This window comes from Cygnus olor, chromosome 13 (assembly GCF_009769625.2).
Source record: "Cygnus olor isolate bCygOlo1 chromosome 13, bCygOlo1.pri.v2, whole genome shotgun sequence".
NCBI lineage: Eukaryota > Metazoa > Chordata > Aves > Anseriformes > Anatidae > Cygnus > Cygnus olor.
The window spans coordinates 18,660,566-18,684,378 of record NC_049181.1 but is presented as its reverse complement, the minus strand read 5'-3'; the positions used below and the strand labels follow the sequence as shown (position 1 = coordinate 18,684,378).

The 23,813-nt window shown below is 44.3% G+C and overlaps 1 protein-coding gene across 1 annotated transcript; it reads right to left on the bottom strand.

Moving 5' to 3' along the window:
* Positions 1–771: 771 nt before the first annotated feature.
* On the bottom strand, positions 772–23,297 carry IRS4 (insulin receptor substrate 4). The gene is made up of 2 exons (XM_040572624.1): positions 19,740–23,297; positions 772–3,130 (listed from the first exon to the last, which is right to left on the bottom strand). Exons 1-2 carry the CDS (start codon positions 23,092–23,094, stop codon positions 3,126–3,128), a joined length of 3,360 nt encoding a protein of 1,119 aa, XP_040428558.1. The 5' UTR covers positions 23,095–23,297; the 3' UTR covers positions 772–3,125.
* Between the last annotated feature and the right edge of the window lie 516 nt (positions 23,298–23,813).

The following is a 23,813-nucleotide window of genomic DNA, read 5'->3' as shown; positions in this document are numbered from 1 at the left end:
GTATTTTTAAAGAAAAAAATATAATCCAAGGCATTTCAAAGTAATTGCCCACATTTGTGAAAATAAAATATGCTCATATCTATGGATAAAAACTCTTTCTATATCGAATTGACATATCGTTCACATCAGGAAGAATCTGAAAAGGCATTACACTTTATAGTTATTTTTCAGCTTAAGCTCAGTTGTTTGTACAAGTGGGTACGCTACCCGAAATTACGAGATCTATATATGTTTTGTTTTTACATACTGGGACCATATTTAGCACATCTCAAACCAAAGTACTGCTACGAAACTTAAAACAGCAAGCCATACTTGTTCCCTTTTAGCATAAACTCTAACGGCAGCCACCTATTTGATACTCTGCTGCAAAGAATTCCTTCCAAGACTACTACATGCTGATAATAAAACTTCTATACCCAGTCATAGACAAAGCTACGAACCCAAAATTGACGTAATATTCTGCATTTAAAGCAGAAAGTATCATGCACTGATTTCCACCACCCCCCAGTCAACAACTCAGTTGTTTACCAGCACTACAGATCTATGACAAAGAAAACTTCTGGGTGTTTTGCTGCCTGTAACCTTCTACGCTAAGTGGCAGAGAAAATTGGAAAGGCTGAGAATCACTCCCCTGAAATATGCTAAAAGCTTCTCCAAATCTTCAGGGAAGCAGGGTGACAAAACCACTCTAAAAAGAAAGCAGCAGCAGGAAATGCATTTTTGACAGAATAAAACAAAAGTTTGTTTAAAAATAAAACCCAGACACAGAGCTACATGAACACGTATTTACTGCAAGTAGCTCTATGGAAAGCCAAGTCAGATAAATATAAACACTATACAGAGCTTCAAGCCAGTCTCCCAAAACCGCAAACGCGATGTGTTTTACAAAGAAAACAACATAACAATATTTACAATGGAAGACAAAGCCAGATCAATCAGCTCAACTTTAAAACAGATCTGTGAAGCAGAAATAGCAAATATAATGAACAGTTTCAACCATATATGTTTTAGTTTGTACAGACAATAACTGTCCAATATCAAATTAAATTTACAGGACAAACATTGTTCCATCATTGGTATTTTTGTACTATACAGCAGCATAAACGGGTAGCTGGAAGGTAGTATATATAGTGATATGTTTTACATATTCTGAAAATGTTCTTCCAGCACAATACTGAATAAATTAGTTGCTGTAAACTAAGAGATTCAAAAAGATTGCATATTTATTATGCCGTACCTGTTAGTATTTGTACCACTCTACTTGAGGTTACCCATTTAATTATTTATTCAGCATTTATTAAATCAGTGCTGTATATTGTACAATGGCAGCCTCAGGGATCTAATATGAAGTGTGTAAGATCATTATTTTCTTCAAAACAACCTTTTCCTTTCACGTTAAAGGTTTAGAACTACCTTCATCCAAATTTTGATTTCCTAAAAAAGATGTAAAGCTTTATAAAAAGCTGTCTACATATTGCATTATTAATTTACGAGACCAAATGAAAGCTATATGGTGAGACAGTATCATGGTCTAGAAAAGTGGTCATATTTTTAATTAGTGTATGTTTAGCAGCAACAAGGAACTGTACCAACTTGAACTTCTCTTCCAGAATCAAAAACAGGTCTGTGCTTTTAAATCCTCTAGCAACAGTTTTTCCTGTCACTAGACACTGTGTAAACTGATTGGTACCGTGTGTCAAAAAAAAGTCTTCATGTTTTTAGTGACATGTACATTTTAATACTACTCAAAATAGATTTGAGTACACATCACCAAACAATCAAAACTGTACTAGTATTTTCAAGGTTGTATGTTAGAGGTGAGGCAGCCCAACAAATCAGTTGTACAATATACAATGTAGAGGATTACCAGCTGTGTGGTGCAGTACAGCATGAGGATTTGTGTACCACTTCTAAATCCTTTATCAATCGTCAGTGCCTTTTATTATACATTGCATGTACCAACAACTAGTGTCACGCTCTTTAAGTTTGTAGCAGTGTTAAAAAGCCTAAACTCATTTCAACAAAAAAAAAAAAATCAGTACAAGAGTAAAGCACTTAAGCCCTGATTTTTCTGCAATTTATTTTAAGTGTCAAATCATCACTGTTCGCGCTTTTTTAACCAGGATAAGGACAACTGATGAGCCAGTATTTTACTTCTTCCCATTATGCCACGAAGAAAGAACAAAAATAGTCCCAAATTAAAATGGGACTTTGGTTGAAAGTAAGATCAATTAGGGTGGTTTCTCTTTAAAAAGCTACAGCTGACAAATATAATGCAGAAGTCACAAACACTGGATATGACTCTGCACTTCTCCATTTGAATGCATGAACAAAAACCTCGTTTTACACAATTCTTATTTATAAACAAGTATCTTGAGGGTAAGAAAAAAACAATCTACAAGACAACCAGCCCATTAATCCTACTTTGTACATACCAAAATTCTGAGCAAAAAAAAATTCAGTTTAAGCTCTGACAGACACTTGATTTAAAATACTCTAGCCTATGATCAAGAAATACCTCTTGTACCATGAAAGCAAAACATTAAAAAAAAAAAAAAGGCAGAAGAGGTCTCTCCTTTTCAGACCAGTTCAGTCCCACGGGTTCTCCCCTCAAGCTCATGTGCACCTCTCCCTCCCTCCTTCCGCCCAGCCACCTGAAAAAAAAATAGCCTGAACTGCCAAAATATTTCTAAACAACACATGTTTTAAGCTAATCACTTGTTAATGTACCAGAGAAGCAAAACCCATGTTAAACAGACAATCGGAAACCAGCTTTGACTTCTCAGAATATAAATAAAAACTAATTAATGGGAGAGGCAGGAGGAAGAAAGGGGCATACAGGAATCTCCTATTAGCATTCATGCTGCCTCCCAAATAGATATGACAGGAAAGACCAAATTCCATCACCAAAGCACAGCTATGAAAAATCTCAATTCAAATTAATTCAACTGTAGAGAGCTGATGTCTATGAAAAACTAATTAAAAGGATGTGTGTCCATGTCCGTGCTGGTGGAAATGAAAGTAGCCGGCTGGAGCTGAGCCTTGCTTCCAAAAGCACCACACAGTTTCTGGAGTTACCAGCAGAAAAGTCTTCTCTTCCAACAATGGTTTCCATGGCAATGCAGTCAGTCTAGAAAGGGGAAAAAAAAAGTCAGTGACATTTTAAGTGTGAGTTATATTGGAAAAAAATGTTTTCTAGCAAGGAGAATACATGGAGCTCATCCATTGCAGAAGTGACAGCTGCTGAATACAGAACAGGGTTTTCTCACCGGGGAGGAGGCACTACCAGATGATGCCATGCTCAGACACCCTGCATGGTGGGGAAGAAACTTGAAGGCTGAAGCAGGTGCCCGGGGACCACGGCACAGCACTGAGCTGACACGTGGACGCCAGACAGGACCTCGGACTGCAGCCAGCGCCATGCTGCTAACCCACGCGCTACGGGAAGGATCAAAGCTTGCAGTTTGCCATCGCCGATTTCGCTATCAATATTTCATTTAACGACAGCTCGACGCTCTCAACACGCTGGGCTACGCGCATAGCAGAGGCTATTACTAAGCACGCAACGCAGCATGAATGCAGAGCAGCTCTGTTCACCCAGATATAATTAAGGTTGCGGCAAGCACTCCCATTCACAACAGGTACAGAACTGCAACATAAACATTCACTGCAACTCCAGCTCCAAACAAGGAGTGGCAAGTCACGACAGCTGCATGCCCTGTCCTCAACTTTTCAGGAAAAAACATAATTTAGTTATAATAAGAAACACCTCAGAGTACAGTTTTCCTCGCTAAAAGGCAATCTGCCACACAAAAGCACATAGCAACAGTGCAGAGACATCTTTACTGCTGTCAGCAAAACCCAGTGGCTTCAAACTGACTGGAAAAGACAAAATACAAGAGTGCTCAGTAAGATGGGGAGGAAATCATCACCTTGTGTTACAGGAAGATACGGGTGGGTGACAAGGCAGAAATGCAAGCAGGAGGGAGGATGACCTCGAAGCAGAATGCCAGCTCTGCAATTAAATGTGAATATGCCAAGGTGAGAGTGACTCAATGGGCTCCTGAGATGGAAAAAAAAATGATGAAGGGGAAGGTAAACACTTTCTGAAGTGGTGTGAACACAACTTGAGGAACATACAGAAAGTCATATTTCAGCTCATTACAGACCCTCTCCACTCCCAACAGAGCAATTAGGAACACTAATTTTCAGTCTGGAGTGGTACTATCTGCCAAATCACTGCGTTACAGACTCCCAGTCCTGACAGACTGTCCTCTTCCATCATTTTTATTCATTTTACTCTTTGCTTATCTAAGCACAGCACTTCCTTCAGCTGTACATCCTCCTTCTGGACCACTTATGTATCCAGCACTGTCTTTTCCACTTTGCATTTACGCTCACGAAGCACATGGTCTGCAGCTACTGTGTCAACCAACATCTCTACTCTTCTGACTGCTGTACCAGATTACGATTCCTCCCTCCTGGAAGTGCAGAGACAGCATTTGCAAACCCTTCTGCTTCTGTCCTCTTGGGCAAGACTGAGGGCACTGTCCTCTACCAGGCAGTGGTGTGGGTCACTTCACTCACATCTTTCTACCTCCCCTTCAAGGTCTGGTGCACATGTCTGCAGGGATCTGTCTCCTGGCGTTACAGGGGAGAAGGGAATGGCAAGTTTGCTATCAGAGCAAAAACAACAGCTAGCATAAGAGAGTAAGTCTTCAGGAAGCATCCAATACAGAAGCACAGTGTAATTTCTCCTCCCCAAACCACACTCAGGGAGAACTCCCTGCCAGTGAGACGAACTGCACTACGGGAAGGCTTCACTGCTACCCGCAGAGAGGGCAGCGTGGCCTGTAGGAACAAAAGAGGGGGTTCTGAGCTTAATCCAGGCTGTGCTTTCCTGGGGGGGCGTCACAAGGAAATCAGAGCTCAGTCTTGTCTTAAAGAAAGCTTAGCACTCAACTACCTCTGCCCCAGGAACATGCTGAGGAAAATGTGACCAACTAAAGAACAGGCAAGTGTTATGTATTATAATGCAAACCTGTATGTTTACTTACATATCCAATCACATAAAGTATGCACTTGTTAAACACACAAACTCCACCCTAAGTTAAAGAAGTTCTGATTTCAGTCCAGCTAAAAACACCACCTCTTCAAAAGAAAGAAAACACAGCAAAAAGCTCAGCTGGGCTGCCCCTGCCAGGGTAGCTGTGGCACCCCCAGCTCAGGCACCGGCTGCCAGGACTGACCCCGCACGGTGTTAAAGGCACCAGGGCTGGAAGCACTGCAGAGGCACAGGGGTACCACAACTTCAGGGGGAGCCCCCCTGCTCTGTCCCAGCACCACCCACCCCAAGGTTTGGGTTGCTGAGCTTCGTTTTTTCAAATGCAGAGCAATTTCCAAAATAAAGCAACTTGCTTTTCATAATTCAAGGAAAATACAGCCAAAAAAAACACACCCTCAACCCAAAAATCTCCATTTCTATTATTTCAGACATCATAAGATCACTACAAAAAGCTATTCCTTGTTACACACAAAGTGTGATGTGGTTAGTGATGGCTTTGCTTTTACAAAAGCCAAGTGAAGCTATTATTTTTGAAATAGTTTTCCTCTTTAGAAAAATATTTTGTTGTAGGACCAAAGGATGAAAACATGCACCACAGCTTGCAATGAATCACACCTCAACAACGCATGCAAGGGAACCATTAAAACAGTTGAAGCTTCTACATTAAACTTACCTTCAGTAAAAATTAATATCTACCAACATCCCCCCCACCCCTTCCTTTCTTTGCACCTATGAGCTTACATGAAAGGAACTTCAAAAACCGTCTCTGCTTTCGTCAGTGCATTTTTCCTCCACGCCTAACACACAAGACACACCTGAAAGCTGTTTGACAAGTTATTCTAATCTCTCCACGCATATCCCCAAAACATTCTGAACAGCAAGGGACCAGCTGTTTGAACAGGACAATCCCATACAGCAGAACTCACTATTTATACCTAAAACTTTTTGGAAACTTTTATAAACTCATGCCAAATTACATTTAAGATGCTTGCCAGGGCCGGGGGGAAGCTTAAGAGCAAGAAAACCTGCTTAACTCCTAACTTTGGTTCTTTGAACAAACCTGGCAAAAACCAGAAGGCAGCACAACGACTAATTCGGAGGTAACTATCATCACAGCCCCAAGTGACACAGATTAATTTATAGGAAACCAGAACAAAGTATCCTCAGATAAGCTTCGCAACAGCTTCTGAATTCCCTGGATTACCTGGCTCAGGTGCAGTCTTACACCACCGTAAAGTGGCTTCAGAGCCTCCCCTTCTCTGAACTCTATGCTGTGTGTTAAACAAGGTCTCATTAATTTGTTCCCCTTCTCCCTGTGAAGATAAACCACACTTTTCATGGTTCCTCTTCATTTTTAAGCTAAAACAAAATTGTGGCAACTGCAAACAAACAGAAGGGAGTCTCATGTAAACATTACCTACAAGCTGACAAGAGCTTTATAAAGCCTGGAGTGTTTCAGACCTGGAGCTGTGCCTTGGTACCACTTCTTTTTACAAGCTGAAACTTCAGTATTGCAGTTGGAGCAGAACAGCTGGCTGATGCCCTGACTCATCCCCTCTTTTGGAGGGGGGGGATAAAAGCATCAAGCATTTATGTGTAGATATAGATAGAAATTGATATATGTATAGGTAGCAAGAGAACTCCTAAGACCTTACCACACCAAAAAATCCCACCCGAAATCCAAGGTGGGGCAGCGACTGAGGTCGTGCAAGGTTCCCCCCCACCAAGTCCCTGCAGCACCTCTGGAGCCATTCCTCCCCAGCACCAGAGAGGGCCACCAGTCACCCACCGCCACCCCAGGGCACCAACACATCCCTCCCTGGAACCCGAGGCCAAGGGGCCAGTCCTGCAGAGCCAGGGGCTATTTCTGCAGTTGCAGCCACAAAGCCAACATCCATTTCCAAACCATGAAGCTGTACGAACTCCAGCTGATGCTGTTCCCCTCGCAGCATCCTCCCAGGACCATCCGCAGCGATCCCCCCATGCTACCATCGCTGATGGGACCACCAAGCGCTGGCTTTGTTCATATGAAGGCACCTCGAGCTGCACAGAGCACCGCACGTGCACATACACAAGAGAAGTTAATCAAAGAGCTGTAAAATGGGTTTTGTGTTAATGAGAACAAGGCTGATGTCTGTTGTGCTGCTGATACCCAGAGCCACCTCTGTGGTTCCTCACTAGAAAATGCTTAGGAAAAGACATGGGTTTATTTAGCGAGGCTACAGGAGTGCTCAGGCACTCCCCAGGGATTCTTCTCCCCCACACCTGATTTTCTTCTACCAGTCAATGAAGGTAAACTAACAGAGGCCATGAAGTGCTTGAGGAAAACAGCACAGCTTCTGCAGAGTCAGATATCTTATTTCAGTCTCCCTAATATACGATTCATCAGCCGACAATTTGCTATGTTCATAGTACAAACATGAGACTTGCTGATCAACAGTAAGAAACAGATAATTAGCATTTCGTTACAGATACCGTATGAATGTATTTGACTCAACACTGAACAGTAAATGAAGCAACTCTTCTAAAAGGAAAGTAAACCCTAGATGTGAACTAGCTAGGAAAAGAGGAATAATGCTCACTGAGTAGCCCAGCCATCCCAAAACATGTATGCCACCAAATAAAACTCAGCGCCCAGCTCAGACATGACAACTCTGAACATAACTTGCACTTGCAGAATCATCAGTGTAAACACGTCCCTGTTCCTGGACTTTCATAAGCTTTTCCAGGAAAAATCTGCTCAGTGTACCTTGAGGGGAAAAAAAGATCTGATAACTGATCGTGGCAACAAGTAAGGAAAAAAAAAATGAACTCAAAACAAAACCCTGTATTTTTAAATACTGCTTAGAAATATAGTATTTGAAGTAGTTTTCGTAGCCCCATACAGCAGACTCTTCTGTTTATTCAAACTTCAGTTTTATGAAGAGTTTCTATACAAAAGCTTCATCCTTTATTCAAAATTGACTCAGAATCTCAAGAATTAAAATTCAACTTCCTACGAGCATTTAGTATGGAAAATGAATGCAGAAAGCATCCAAAAATTTTCACAGATCACCTCTCAAAATATATAAGCAGAGTTTAGATAACTAAACCAACATTCTCCTCGTTACACAAGTCTATTTAAATTCACCAGTTTAAGATGAGATCGGATTATAAAACTACACACAGCTGTCATCTTCCCAGGGAGTAAATAATCAGAAGAAAAGGATCCAAAGGACAGAAAAGAAACTAAGAGGGCAAATATTTAAATTGGGATGGCAGCAGGCTGTTGCTCAGAAAAGCATTTAGCTTAAAATTAAGGAAGGCACAGAGAAAGAGCTCTGGAAGTTTTCTATGAAAAAAATCTATAGTTTTATAAAAATTAGGGGCAGAGGATTAGATCAATCTTAATTATTTAGCCTGCAAACCCCGTGTGTTCCATTTGAAAACGTATCAGATGAGAGTATATCCAATTTACACTTCATTTCCTGCATCTGAATTATTAAGGTCGTACACGTCAGGCCACTTTAAAACAAACCAAGAGGTTTTAAGAACAGAGCAGACATCTCCTATTTCTCTCAAAGAAATCCATCCTAAATAGCGTGTTTTTACAGGAAAGGCTTTTACTGACATAATTTTGCAACTGATTCCTAAAAGGATAAAAGCTTTGCTTACAGAAGATATTAATTTAAGATAATTAAATACTTAAAATCTCCATGTCAAAGACTAAGGCAATTTAATGCCTTCTGGAGAGCACCACTGAAGTTCTCCATTTCCTGAACTTCAGGCTGGGGGGAAACCAGAGTTAACTGGACTCGCACAGATCAAAAGCATCAGAACAGCCCCGGATCTTCCTGCACACGTGGCCACACCATACTGCTGTTGCTCAGTAGCCCGCTAAACCCCAGCACGTTGTTTGTGCTACCAGGACAGGGCAGAAGGACTGTGATGGATTGCATTTCAATCCTTCCTCGGAGCACGCAGGCCTGGCAGGGGAAGGCAATTTGCTCAAACACATTCTTCACAAATCAGTAAGAATTATTTTTTTTTGCCCCAGATCTTACCAAATACACAGTTACTATCCTATACCATTTTCTTATTTGATATTGATTTTAATGGTATAGCTTTAGACCTTGCTAGAGGCGAAGAGGTGTTATTTGTGAAAGGAATTTCTGCTTAATTTGCACGCTCGGACACCAACTCTACAAACACGTAGCAGAAAGCCTGACATTTACTGGAGCCACTGCATACGCAGTTACTCTATGTAGGTAACCCAATCAAGGCCCTGACACAGAAAAACATCCTTATTTGGGAAGTATGTTAAACTACATGCTTACCATTAAGCACATATTTCGCATACTTTCTTCATTCAACAACAAAGCAATCATGTTCGACTTAAGCTAATGAATATATTTTGTACCTATGATTTGACTGACCTTTCCACAGGCAAAAAAAAAAGCAAAAACTTGTTTTAAAAAACAAAAAGCAACTGTTACATGATCCACTTGTCATTACATAAACTATTTGAACTCACTGGTAACAACACATACGAGTAAATTAGGTTCCTCTTCCTCCTTAAGATGTACTTCTAAAATTTACAAGACAAAGTTACTCCTACAAATACTCCATGTACAATAATTCACTCAAAACATGGTTCCAGTATCCTTACTGCTCAGCAACTTCACGAGCTAAAAAAACCTCTCCCATGCTTTAAGATCATTTTTATTTATTTCGCAGAAATGCCTTATCTTTTGCAACAGCAGCTTCTTTTTCTGTTTTAATAAACAGTAGTGGAGTTTCTAGGAAGGCATTATGCACAGTCTAGCTTCATCTCCTTTACCAATCCTATTCCTAGAATTAGGAAACTTACATGCAGTTTTGGCAGGGCCTGAACACCAACTCAAATTGCTCTCGACAGCTTGGTAAGTTGTTTTTTCGTTTTTCTGAAAACTAAACTTCTGTTTCAACGTAGCAAGATGATGCTAAGAATTAACTTCTCTCCATTTAAAGACACAGAAGTTCTCAATTTCAGATTTTCATGTTGCAGAAGAATGAAAAAGTCCTGCTTTCTCAAAAACACTAACAGCATGTGTGTCAAGGTACTTTGACTGACCTCCTAAATTGCACAAAACGTAGCTAAATTTTAGCCCCAAAAACTCTTGTTTGTGCAGCTTATGGCAACACGACCTGCTACAGTTCACTCTGCTCTGGTGACAAAGGTTAGGAGTCTGTAAATGTCAACAGAGAGGAATACATTTCCTGCCCGTGCTCCTTCTGCAAGGCAGATGTTAAGAACTGTTGGGAAACAAATAGGAAAAGTAAACAACCACGTCAAATATGGGCACTGAGCAGCACGTGCAGTTCCAATTCCCTCATTCACAAAGGAGCTGGAATAACTGGAAGAGTCAAGAGTAGTGCAGAAAAACTCATGAAAGGTGTGCAACAGCTTCCCTGTGAGGAACTGCCAAGTAAGAGCCTGCACAGAGGTACTGGGATGTATCAGGAAATTAAAAAAATACAGATATACTGTACGTCCCTGCTGCGTGAAGGAACTGCAGGAAGCCTCTGACAGCATGCAGGCTAAGGGTATGGCACAGGAGGATACGACATCCTAAGTGTCATGGAGAGAAAAGATAGGGTTCATTATCTCTTCCAATACACAAACAAGGGGCTGTCAAACAAAGCTGGGTCCAAAATAGACACGAAGACATCTGTGTGTAGCATGCGCTGCCTCTGACCAAAGGCTGCTGTCACTACAAGGTGTTACACAGGATCAAAGAGGTTGGAAAAGTACTTGGATTAAAGATCCATAAAGGATTATAAAACAGACAAACTGCAGCAGGCTCAGGAAATCCCCCAAGCTGAAGAATCAGAGGCTGGAAGTATGCTTGTGGGGAGGTGTTCTGTCAGCCTGCCCTGTTCTTCCTCTGCTGGGTGGCGTCTGCTTGCAGGCACAGGTCTTTGGTTTGAGTGCGCAAAACTATTCTGATGAACACACCTGAGAGATAAAGGACTGTCACTCGTGACTAAATAACCAGCTCCCCGCCTTCCAACTCACCTTTTGTGACACTTTTCTATGGAACGCATCACATCTGCCAGTTCATCCTTAGCTCTTCCCAACCCCTTTAGTCACTGACACTTGAAAGCACTCAGCACTCTCTCTTCTTTCGCCTCTATTATCGTAAATGACCATCAGAGGCAGAAGCTTGCTACGTGGCCACACACCACGTAAAGACACCATCCTCAGCCATGCCTTTAGCCCACGTGTGCCTGCACAGAAATCTTGCTATCAGCCACTACGTGCTCCCACACGGAGCAGTGGCACACACTGCTTTCTTCCATTTTGAAATCATCACATCACTGAGGATGTGTTCAATACCCCAAACCCTGGTTTATGCTGTGGAGAAAGAAGACTGTGCACGAAGTAAACTTCTCACTCCCAGCACATGCACAACAACCAAGGATAGGGCCTTCAGCTTCCAGGAGCAGCTCAGGGGCTCACCAAGGACAGAATTAAACGGTGCCAACACACAGACGAGTTTTAACCAAGCAAGCAACTCCTGCTTAGTGTTTACCACGTGTAACTTGCCAGCATTAGTACTTCAGTCACTTACACCTGCAGCAGTGACATGTGAATCAGGCCTCGCTGCTACCACTGCCAGACCCACTCGCAACCACCAGTGTCTGTTCAACCTGATCTACCAACACAAAACTCAAGTCATTTCCTCCTGCCACAGCTGTTGTGTTACGCTCTGGCTTCCACAGGCAGTCCTCAAGCAGCTGAAAGCGCCACAGTGGCGATCAGCTGACCCAGACCTCCTCCTTTCAAGGGGCTCTGCAATACAAATCCTGAAGGTGGATATATCCCTGCAAGCCATGCTACTGCCTCCCAATCCCAAATCCCCACTACACCTCCTTCCCAACACCAGAAGATCATCTGGATCCCAGAGATGCCACCCAGAAAGCTTGTGAAAAAAGGCAACAGTAATGCCAGAGCAGCTTCATGACCCCATCCACTTTTGGAGCGAAGTCTCAACACAGGGTGCAAGTCCACAGCGCATCAACCGTGCAGCAACACTAGCTAGGGTGACCCCGTGCTCCACTGCACCTTCCAGCATCCCTGCTGGCACCACGTCTGTCAGTCCCATGTCTGTCAGTCCCACAGCTGCAGGAAACCGAACTGACGAGAAGAAAACAACAACATGCATTCCACATCTGAAAGGGAGAAGTAAATACCGGGACATGCTCCTGACTCGGAGATTCATGTTGGCCCACATTCCTCTCACCGAGATTAATATCCTGGCCAGTGTTCTGACATTTACCTCATCCTCTTCAAGTCACTTAAACCATTACAACCGCTGTATTTATAGCTCTCTACCTTCCATCGCTCCCTGCCATGCACGTACCCTTCCAAGCGCCTCTACCAGCCTCCTCTCTCGCAACCGTTCGCAGGCAACCTTTTATCTCTGCAAGGCTCACTCTTATCTCCACTTCCAATGGCAGCAGCCTTGATCTTTATCTCACCTCCACCCCAGCACATTAAGTTTCATCCATCTCTTCAGTTTCATCTTCTGAACTGTAAGCTCTTGAGGACAGGGACTACCACGTGTACACCCGTGGCACAGTGAGTGGGACCTCAGCCCTGCCTCCCTGCTCAGGTTCTGCAACAAGCACGAGTAGGGGGCATGTCTGGAGCTACAAGCTTCCATCAGCAGATCCTCTGTCCTACTAGAGCCCCAACCACCTCAAGAGCCAACCTATTCAGTTTTTAAACGCATTTCTGACTGCTACCCTGTTCACCACAATCTGCAACTTAAAAACATCCGTTTCTAAAAACAAACAAAAAAATGCCACCACCACCCAGAAAAACACCACAGAGTAAAATACGGATGGCAAATACCTCCTCAAGTCTCTCACACAAAAATACTCTGGAAGCCCAAACTCAACAGTGAATCCTGTTGTTGAAAACCCAAACAGCTTGCATTTTTTTTCTAACCAACTTAAAACACAAAGAAATCCATAAGTATGGAGCAAAGTATCTTTCTGGCCCCCTAACCCTTATTTGTTTAGACTACTTATAAACAACCTGAAGATGAACTGCAGTACTCCAAGCCAGTTCCTGCATCAGTGCTGATGGGTGTTTTACCAGCATCCAGCTTGTGCTAAGGAATGCCTTCAGCCCACCCGCCCCCATACGCTCTGGGTACTCACACAAGGAAACCACAGGTGCCCAGACCTAAGCAGAAGCCTTTCTGTACTGTTTACTGCTTCACTGGGGCCACATTAGCTCAATCAACAACAAGGTGCCACAAAAATCCTAATACGTGTCAATGGCTTAAATAGGGTTCTCACACGGCTCACATTGGTAGCTCTTCTTGCTCTAGCATACAGCACGTTCTTATTTATTTAACGAAGCATAACATCATTAAGAGCTCTACAAACTCCAGGTATCCCAAGGTATCTGTGTGTAAAGGAACATCAGTTCCCAAAAGCATCTCAGGCTCAGGCTATCCGGTGTCCAAGAAAGTTATACTGCAAATTCAGCTGTTGAGCAAGAGCTATAAACAATAAAGCATGTTGGCTCAGCACGACCACGGGAACAGAACCGCACTACTCCCTGTGAAAGGAGGATATCATTCATTAGTGCCTCAATAAATTTAGAAGCAAAGTTTACCAGTTTGATATTTATAAGTTCATGATAATCACATGCACACGATACACTGAACACAAGCAGCATTCACCTTCCAGCAGTAATTAAAAAGTTCTGAATGTTCCTGAGTCACATCAAATTGTATCATCACCTTGGAATTATAGCTAAATCTTAACCATATTAATTTCAGTATAAACCATCTCTTTCAAAAGCCCTTTCTTCTCAGAAGATTAAGATTAGCCCTCACACTTAACTCACAAATGACTGGCGCACAGCACACGCATACTCATGCGCAAGCAAGCTGGATTGTTAGCAGCCAGCTACATAGCGAAATTACTAGGAAAACAGTCTTTGGAATTAATCAACTTTTGTCCCTCAAGATACAGTTCATGATTTAACCGGGGCAGAAAACTCTTCCCAGCAGTCTATTACACTGCTGCTCCTGAGGTAATTAATGTTCCACCCAAAGAAAAATCTCCACAAATCCAAACACTTGTATGTTCAAGATCTTTTAGACAAGATATTCCTATGATGTCGAGCAACACCTCTGCGATGCCTTTGATGAGTCAGGCTAATTTACTTTTGTCTTCCCCCTGCCCTCAAGAATGTCACAAATCCCCACTGATCAAGGTTCTCAGCTAACCTGTAACCACCTCGAAGCTCAGTGACCTTTACAGAGATGCAGGGCTTGATTAAAGCTAGAACATACTTTTTCCTTTTCCCCTATTAATTGCTTCAACCTGTAAGGCTCTGCTTTAGCCAGTACGACAACAGTGTACCATCATCACTGGATTGTTGCTAACGTGCAAAAGCTAAACATCAAAAAAAGCCAAAGAGCAACTTGCAGGGTGGACAATAGGACTCACCTCCAACCAGGTTGTTACTGACCATTTAAGGATGACTCATAAGACAGTACTACATTTTTAGGACAAAACAGCAATAATAATACATCCCCAGGCTCCAGAAAGCTTTCCTCTCTCACCTCCTGCCTTTCAGTTTTATCACTCCACTTTCCTTTGGATTGAAGACTGGCACATGTGATCACAATAGTACTTAAAATTGTAGGATTTGGATCAGAAAAAAACAGCAAATTTCTTAGCACTACACACAGGATAGCATTCAGCAGGTGTTTGGGAGCACCCTGTGCCCACAAACAGCGCACAAGCACACACCAAGTCACAACACAGCACTACGACCTCTCAGCACCATCCAAAACCTCAAGGCATAAACCCTCCCTTCCCAGCAATCAAAACAAAGAAAACTTATTAAATATCCTTTCATAAAAAAGAGCATACGCAGAGCCTAAACCCCACCGAGCTGTACCTACTGCTAGCAAGGGGCCCTGGGACATCACGGGAGGGGACAGCATGAAGTTGTGGAGGCAAAACTGAAAAGGCAATGACACATTCAAGATTTCACTGAAAGACTGAAGGGGAAAAAAAAAAAGCCATTTGAACCAGTTCTGGTTTCTCCTGGAAGTCCCAGTGTCTTGCAGCAGTGCTTTAACCTACGAGACAGCTACACGCAGAAATGTTTAGACTTTCAAAAAAAAAAAAGACACATGACCATTAGCTGCAACTATGGATGTAAAATCTGGAGAGCTGATTTTCCAAAAGCATTTCAACACTCACTACCAGTACTCTCTCTCAGCAGCAGGGGAACATTCTCAACTCAGATTTTCTCACCCAAGCACCAGTAAAACCTAGCTGATTCTTGGTCAAATATGTCATAATTAACTCACTCCCACACCACAAGACAAAAATCTGTTCTGTCTTCAGTAGCTCGTATCCTACTTGAAAAAGTTACCCTGGGTATTTTTAAGCATAGCAGTAAGTCACTCAAGACTGTTAAAGTGGCATCTGTTACAGCAAGATTTTTTTTTTTTCCTTTCAAGAATGATTATCCCTCCAACACTTACAAGATTCAGGCTACATGGCTGCGTTCAGATTATTTCAGAAGGGTTCTTCAAGTTATTTTTAAATGGGTCCCTGCCCTAAGTATTCCTCCGATACAAATGAGCCTCAGTTTGAAGCAAACTTTCAAAAACCACTGGTCTGAAATCCAAAAGGGGCAGTTATTTGTCTGGTATCCTGTAAACTGTAATTTACTATATTAGTAAGAGCTAAAACCTCCAGTTGCTGAATTTCTCAAAGTGCATATTGCTTACCATATTCAAGATTCTGCATTTCAAACACACCAGCTCCCATAAAGGATCTGGGCAACTTAGACTCAAAGTTTTGCTCTACAGCTGTACTTGTTTTCCTGCCTCTCAGCTCCCCGGAGAACACACAACATCTCACACAAGTCTAACACAGGAGTAGATTAAAAAGGTGAGGAACATTTAAATTCTAATCCTGCACTTTAGCAAACTTCTGAAATAGTATCTTAACATGCCACTAGAAAATCAGGTAGAGATAAGATTAAAGAGTGGGTGTAAAACAGGCAGGTGGCTATGAAGCTGAACATTACATTTACTCTGAACAGTCTGTTTTGTTTTTTGTAGTCCAGGATATCTTTGTAGGTTTAGTATTTCTAGTTATGTCTGCAGAAACTTTTATTATACATGACCCATTATGCAGTTTATTACCACCCCATTCTCATTATCATCCGCAGTTTCTACGAGGTCCAATAACAAGGTGTACATTAGCTAAGCCCTGTCTGAAGTAGCTTTTGTGTTCTGTACTCCTAGCACAAAATTTCATGACTCAGATTCATGTAATCAAAACTGCAAACCGCTTGCTTCAATATTGTGTAACGATTTCATGATGAAACTGTTTTGCTAATGACCTCCTTAAACTTCAGGCATTAAGGATCACAACCTTATTTTCCTTTTAGCATCTTTTTCATCGTAAAACCTGACCTCAATTTTGCCTAAACCCTAAATAAAAGTTAACAGCAAGCCAGATCTATTTACTTATCATGTTAAGTCAGTGCTCTCCTTCTCCTCCACCCATTTCATGAATGGAGAAGGGAAAAAAGAGTTAGATTCACATCAGTGAACCTGAACCAGAAGTAGTTTGGGAATTACAATGAGGGGCAATGATGCATTGGAAATCTCTCTCCATTTCACTCTCAGCAGTTAGGAGAATGCAGTTGAGTCACTGCACACAATATCCCATTTAAGCAAACAAAAACAAAGCAGAAAAGCGAATAATCAGATGTTGGGAAGTGTTCTCCTTTGAGTGTAAGTGCAGTTTAGGGAGAAGAGATTAAAGTTCTTTACCCAATAGAATTTAAAAAATACAGGATAGCTCCTTCCTAGGAATTAAAGGGTAAATGCATCTGCTAAATATTTTCCTTAAGAAAGTATTTGACCACACAGACGATTTTCCAGGCTAAGACTAGGAATAAAGACAGCACTTCTGCTAAAAGTCTGCAAAAGTATTAAAAATATTAATTACACATAGGGACGCACTGCACCTCTTCAGGACATAAGAGGTTTAAGAATGGAGATTTATTTCCACTATTCAAGATGGAATTTGAAAGTTTTTTTTCCTGGATTACACATTCTCTTAAGTATTGAATAAAAGCTTCACTGCATTAGAAACTGATAAGCTGTTTAAGGAGTACACTTCTACAATTATGCTTGGTATAGCTCAGAAACCTGATTTAATGTGAGAATGAAAACTAGGATTTTTATAATCTAACTTTAAGTCATTGCTAAAGAAACAGATACACACCACCAATTTACACCACTGTATTTACGTTTGGCAAGCTGCTTTTAGTCTGGACTACTCCAAAATCTGTCCGCCCCTCTGTGAGGCACCTAGAAATGAACAGTGTCCACACCCCATCCGCCCTCCTCCTATGCACCATGAATATTGGATGCTGTCTTTGTCAAAAACTGACAGACCTTGTTTTGAAGTTGTTTTGTTTTGTTTTTTCTTTTTAGGACTAGAGGGAAGCCACCAACCTAAGCTCTTACTATTCTCATGCTTTATTTCCTGCCAGCGTCCATGTTTTTATAAGCAGTTTCTCTCACCTCATTTTAATGCATGTCATTTCCAGAAAACAGACTGACAGCAAAACACACCAGCAGCAAGTCTCCTTCCCCTCCAGACCTTGTAATAGATAAGGAAAAAGCCCCAAGCACAGGCCTGCGGATATTTTGCTGTAGCTGCAGTAAGCAAATCATTTAACGTAAATACAATTCCTGAACAGTCTCTGGAAAAATATTTTTAAACACAGTATTTACAATACAGCCAAAATGAAATCACCTGTTTGGTGTTCCCGCACTTTTAAGAAATTTTACAAGTTTAACAGTCATATGAGGGGAATAAGGTCAAGTAAGAATTCTGCTGTCTTTGGGGGTGCTTCTTCTAAAAAAGAAATCCACCGTGGCAATCAGTGTGCCTTTGACTTAGCGGACAAATCTTTGAAGTGCTGAAAGACTAACTTTGGAAGAAAGCACTTCTTGGACTGGCAACTTTCAACGTCTTCTAAATTTGATTCCAACCAACAAAACAAAGCAGGGAAAAAAAACCACTGAGGCAAACCACACATTTCTGAGCAGCCCCAAGCACTGCTGCCAGACTTTGAATGGCATGCTAGCTGAGTCAGGCTTACACCTTCCCCTATTAAAGGCTACACAATTTTAAGCTCCTACACTACCTTCTGCCTTTAGACAGTTTTAAAGTGAAACTAGGAAAAAAAAAAAAAGCTATCATTTCAGTGTTTAGAACTGTAATTAAAAATATAAAAGGCAGGAACAGCCTGCCCCTTTACTGCTGTCTCTATTGACAGAGAAGTAGACAAATATCAACGTCCAACAACGATTAAATATTTCCTCTTAGTAGTCATCAATTATTGACTACACACACATTTGCAGAGAGGAAAACATTTCCAACACACAGAGTTTTCTGTCTGGGTAGGTGAATTACTGTAAGGAGCTGAGTGGGCCACTAATACCAAAATATGGATTATGCTTCCAAAGAAAACGTTAAAGTGCAACGCAGCACTTGCATAAACACTGCTGGTTAGGCAGGGGACATACACAATACCCCCAACAGCTAATTATCTTTTGCTCTCATTATGAGAGCAAAAAGCTTAAGCCATGAATAGGAGCGTCCCTATTCTTCCTGCCCATCCCCAACACCCTAACTTTTTATGCATACCTCTAACTACTTTACCTTAAGCTTGGTCAAGCTCTACTGCCAACCTGAAAGCTAGCAGCCTGCTCTCCAAAGCTTCAGACATAAAATACACCCCTCTGAGCCTGCTCTTCCTCTACCACTGGCACTCCTCATAAGGCAGATCACTGCACAGCAGAAGCATTACGGCTTGGCTAAGCCCCCGGACACTGCAAAAAGGCGGCGAACTCGAGGGTACAGGCTGCAAGAGCCCCTCACCACCCTCCCAGCCATCAGCAGATGGCTTCTCCTGAGGTTACAAGGATACTTAGGGGACCAGAACTCAAAAGCAGCATACCAAACCTTCGAGGGAAAAAGAAATGTGAGTTGTTTACCTAAGATTCAATTAAATAAATGCAGGCAGATTTGCACATAGAAAGCCCTGAAATATGAATTTCACCCACATTTATTGACATAAACAGATCTAAGCCCCAACTTCTGATTTCTGAACCCCGTTTAGCAGTTCTCAGCTCCCTATCCACAACACCAATTACAAAATTTCAATCTCAAACCAGTTGAGGAGTCATCTAGTTATAAGAAGGGAAGTTATAAGAAGGAAAGAGGAGGAAAAGGAGGTGGTGAAAGAAAAAAAGCTATCATAACCTCAGGACAAGAATTCACAATACAAAATATGATTAGTGTTTATACTATGAAAATTCTTTCATAAAAAGTCTGGGCAGATGACAGTTTGATAACACCTCCCAGGAGAGTTCCATCACCCTTTAGGCCAAGGACCACGTCCCTTTTTTGTGTTCATTCAATGCTTAGGTGACTGCACTACTACCAGTTGTACTAGAATACAGAAGATTATAGAAACATTTACCCTATTTTGAAGACCACATTTCAGTATTAAGTAAACAATCTAATTCCTATAGTTAAGCAAGCATGAAAGGAAAGTGCTTTTAAAGTTACAAACCTTTTCGCGCAGCATTACACTTCAGACCATCGGACCTGGTGAAATCTATGCTTACGTAAGCTCCACTGTCCAAACTCGAAGTACCATTTTGGAGATGGCAAGTTGGCATTGCAGTACTTGCCTCACAGCTTATAGGATCATCGCGTAAATTCAGAGCTATGTAGTTTAAGCCATTCTGAAATCCAGTTGAGGTATCCCTGGACATTTTGCTTTCCTGACCATCAGAAATGTTTTCATCTGGTTTTAACCAAACATTGTCAAATGAGGCAGAGCTGTGTCTTTTGCTACTATCAGTAAAGAAAGAGGAGGAAGTCGTCACAGTCCCAGCAGAAGAGAATGTTTCAGAACTGTGTCTCCTCCTGCCTTGGGGATCGGCTCGGATCACCTTCGGTCCCATGGGAGGATCGGCGCTAGGAACAGAGAAGCTACTGCTACCAGCGTATCGATCGACAATGCACAGTCTGTTAACTATGGAAGAAGGACTATCAATCTTTACTCCGTCGTCAGATTCAGAGGCAAACGGCCGCGGTGGTGTCGCTGCCATGTTGAATGCCATCTCCGTGTAATCGTCAGTCCTGTTACTTGCAGCGCTAACACACGCGGTACCAAAGGAGAGCCTAGCATAGTCAGGATTTGGTTGGTTTCTAGGAATACTGGAACTTGCATAAATTGAAATATCCGTTAAAGAGTTGGAAAGTTCTTTCGCTACTTTTGGTGACTGTACATCCAAGTCAACGCTCATATAATCAGAGAGCGGGGACTGTCTGTGGTCACTACTCGAGCCCAGAGATGACGGTGATCCCTCTGCAGATAAGGAATACGGTGTATTACTTGCCTTTTCATTAAAATCGATATTTATGTATTCACCAGGACTTGCTGGCTCAGGTGGAACAGTACGATCATACATTCTCGGGATAGTATTACTTCCCCTCGTACCGAGCGGGAGCCTTGTTGGCCTCGTAGCCCTGTTCTGCACAAGTCCTTCATCTGAACCTTTCACCACTGGCGACTTCAAGATGCCGTTAGACAGGGCTTCGCTGTTGATGCTTTTTACGTTTTCTGGTCCACCATACAGGAGTTTTCCAGGTGAAGACATTGGAACGTATTCACTGTGGTCACTGTTTTGTCCTGATAACGCCTTAAAGCTTCGGGGCAAAGAAAAATACGAACTGAAACCTTTGGAAACAGAATTGTTATGAATGTAATTTGAATCACCAGGGTGCTTTGGAGCGGAATTACCAGGAGACATATCCATATACTCATTGTTTACAATCTTCTCATTACTTCCTTTAGAAATAAATCCAGTTAAAGGACTTCGTACAGGTGAAGAGCTCGCCTTTGGAAACATCATCATATATCCTCTGGAGTCAACCTGAGACGGTGACCATGAATTGTTTATCTGTTTCGGAACAGACATACTTTTAGGAGTCATTGGCAGATAATCACTGCTACTTGACAGAGAAGATGCAACTCCTGGCATCATTGGCATGTACCCATCGTCTCTAGCTTTACTCCTGCTTTGGTTGCATACAGAGTCAAGATTACTGTCATTGTATTCCAATTCATGGTTACCTTTCAGTTTTGGTGTTTCAGAGTACAGCAATCGCCCATGATTTCCCACAGAGTCTTCATCTAACGAAGCCGTCGTTTGTGTCGTTTTCTGCTGCACTGCTACAGAAGTTGGTTTAGTTAGAGAGTAAGTTCTTTTCCTGAAACACTTTTCAGCCTCCATATAATCATCTCTCGAGCTATCGTCCGCTTGCTGCTTACTCATGGACATGTACTCACTCAGACAATTCTCCTCTCTGATAGGTGGCGTGTTTCCCAGGGAATCTGGTGTATTACTCCTGACCCGAAAGTACCTGAAATCTCCAGGGCTGGAGCCGTACTCATCAGAAGAGATAAAACCCCCATCGCTTGGGGAACCGCAGACAGAGGAGCTAGAAGGCCTGGTCAACATGTCTGAAGCAGAGCCATGGCCACTACTGGAAGAAACACTGATGGGACTGGTAGTGGAGGGAAAATGAGACACGGGCAGCGACGCAGACCGGGTGTGATATGACGAGCTGAACGCGGCTCTAACGTACCTTCCGCTCCCTTCTTGCCGGCCCAAGTTCATCCTTGCAGTATTCAGGTGGATGAGGCTCCCCGTCACTGACCTAAAAGGCCTGGCCATGGTGCCTTCTCCTTCGCTGGATGTTCTGAAGCGATAGGAGTTGCTGCTTTTGGTGGTCGGAGGCGTCCCTCCAACAACGCTCTCAGTTCTAGATCTTCTCTGCAAGCCCGTCTGGCTGGGGGGCAGGTTGCCCAGGTGCCTCCTAGTGGTGATGAAGGAGATGGGGTTGGTGCCGCCACCGCCACCAGAAGACTGGCTTTTGCTTCGGGGCCGGAACTCCGCAAAGGCCTTTAACGCTTTCATGGTCTCCAAAAAAGTCTCGTGCATGTTCTGGGCAACCACCGAATCATCCACTTGCATCCAGAGCTCTCCAGGCCCGATGGAAGCGGATCTGCCCACTTCAATGAAAAAGAAGTTCTCCGAGTGCCCGCACCGGCGGATGTTCATCAGCTGCAAGTGGACGGAGGGCACCTCCGAGTTCAGCTTGACGAGGTGGATGGCCTTGCTGGAGAGGCACAGCCTGTACACCCCGGTCAGGTTTTTCGTTTGGCCCAGTCCTTTGGGTTTCACGTTGACCTGCCACACCTCCTTGAAGACGGTGCCGGGCCTCAGGGCTGCCCCGTAGTGCTCGTCATCCTCATCCACCTGCTGATCCGCCTGCTCCTCCTGCTCCAGAAACCCCCTCTTGCTCTGGCTCATCAGCTCGCTGATCGCCTGGTACCAGGCCTCCTGCTCGGCCTCGTTCTCCGCCAGCATGGCGAAATACTCGTCCTTGGTGTACAAGGCGATGATGTGCTTGTGCTTGGCGTCTGCCCGCCGGCTGACGGTGAAGCACTGGTAGAGGGGGATGACCCTTTTGGGCGGGGGGCAGCACAGCCCCGCCGCCCCACCGGCGGCCCGCAGGCTGCTCTTGAACTTCTTCTCGCTGTCGTAGTACTCCAGCCGCGCCGGGGCCAGGCGGCTCTCGGCCCGCAGCACGAAGTACCGCTTGTGCCCGTGCTTCTGCTTCCTCAGGTAGCCGCACTTCCTCACGTCCTCCACCCCGCGGGCCGCGCTCCCGGGGGGCTGCCCGCCCCGGGCGGCCCCGCTGCCGCCGGGAGCCTCGGGGGGCCCGCAGAGCGAGGCGCTGGGCGAGCGGCGGAGCAGCAGCAGCAGGTGGTGGGGCTGCGGCGACGGGCAGCGGCCGCCCTCGGCCGGCTCCCCCTCGGCACCGGCGGCGCCGTTCACGCCGCTCGCCATTTTAGCTGCCGGCCGGGCGGCGCAACGGGGCCAGGCGGCGGCAAGCCGGCCTCACCGGGAGAGGAGCCCCCCGGCGGCGGGTGGCGCATAGAGGGGAGAGGACGCCAGGGGAGGCGGGCGGCCGCTGGGGCCGTTGGCGCGGCCGCTGGCTCCGTCGGTCCGGCCGCTGAGGTCCGTGGCTCCGGCTCCGGCCCCGTCCCCCCGCCGCGCCCGGCTACTCGCGCTCCCCCGGGCAGCCGCGGCCGCGGCACGGCGAAAACATCACGTGACCCTCCCCCCGCCGCCGGAGGGAGGGGGGAGCGCCCCCGCGCGGAGTGGCGCGGCGGACGGCCAATAGGGAGCGGAGGTCTGGCGCCGGCGGGCCAATCGGAGAGAGGGGGAGGGACTTGAGGAGGGGAGGGGGAGGCCGAAGGCCCGAGGGGGTGTTTCTTGTGCTGGAGGAGCCGGCGCTGATTGGGTGAAGGGGTGCTGAGTGGCGGGGTGGTAGCCAATCCGCGCCTCACACACACAGCGCCGGGAGGGCGGGGCCGAGGCGCTGCGTGGAGTCGGCGGCGCGAGTAACACGCAAGGCGGTGCAAGGGGCGGGGAGCTCGGAGAAGATTGGCAGACCCTCCGCCCAATCAGCGCCGCGCGGCGAGAGCGAGCGGCTGACGTCGCCGTCCCCCGTCCCCCGTCCGTCCCCCCCCCCCCCCCCCCCTCCGGCTCCTTTTTAAAACGCT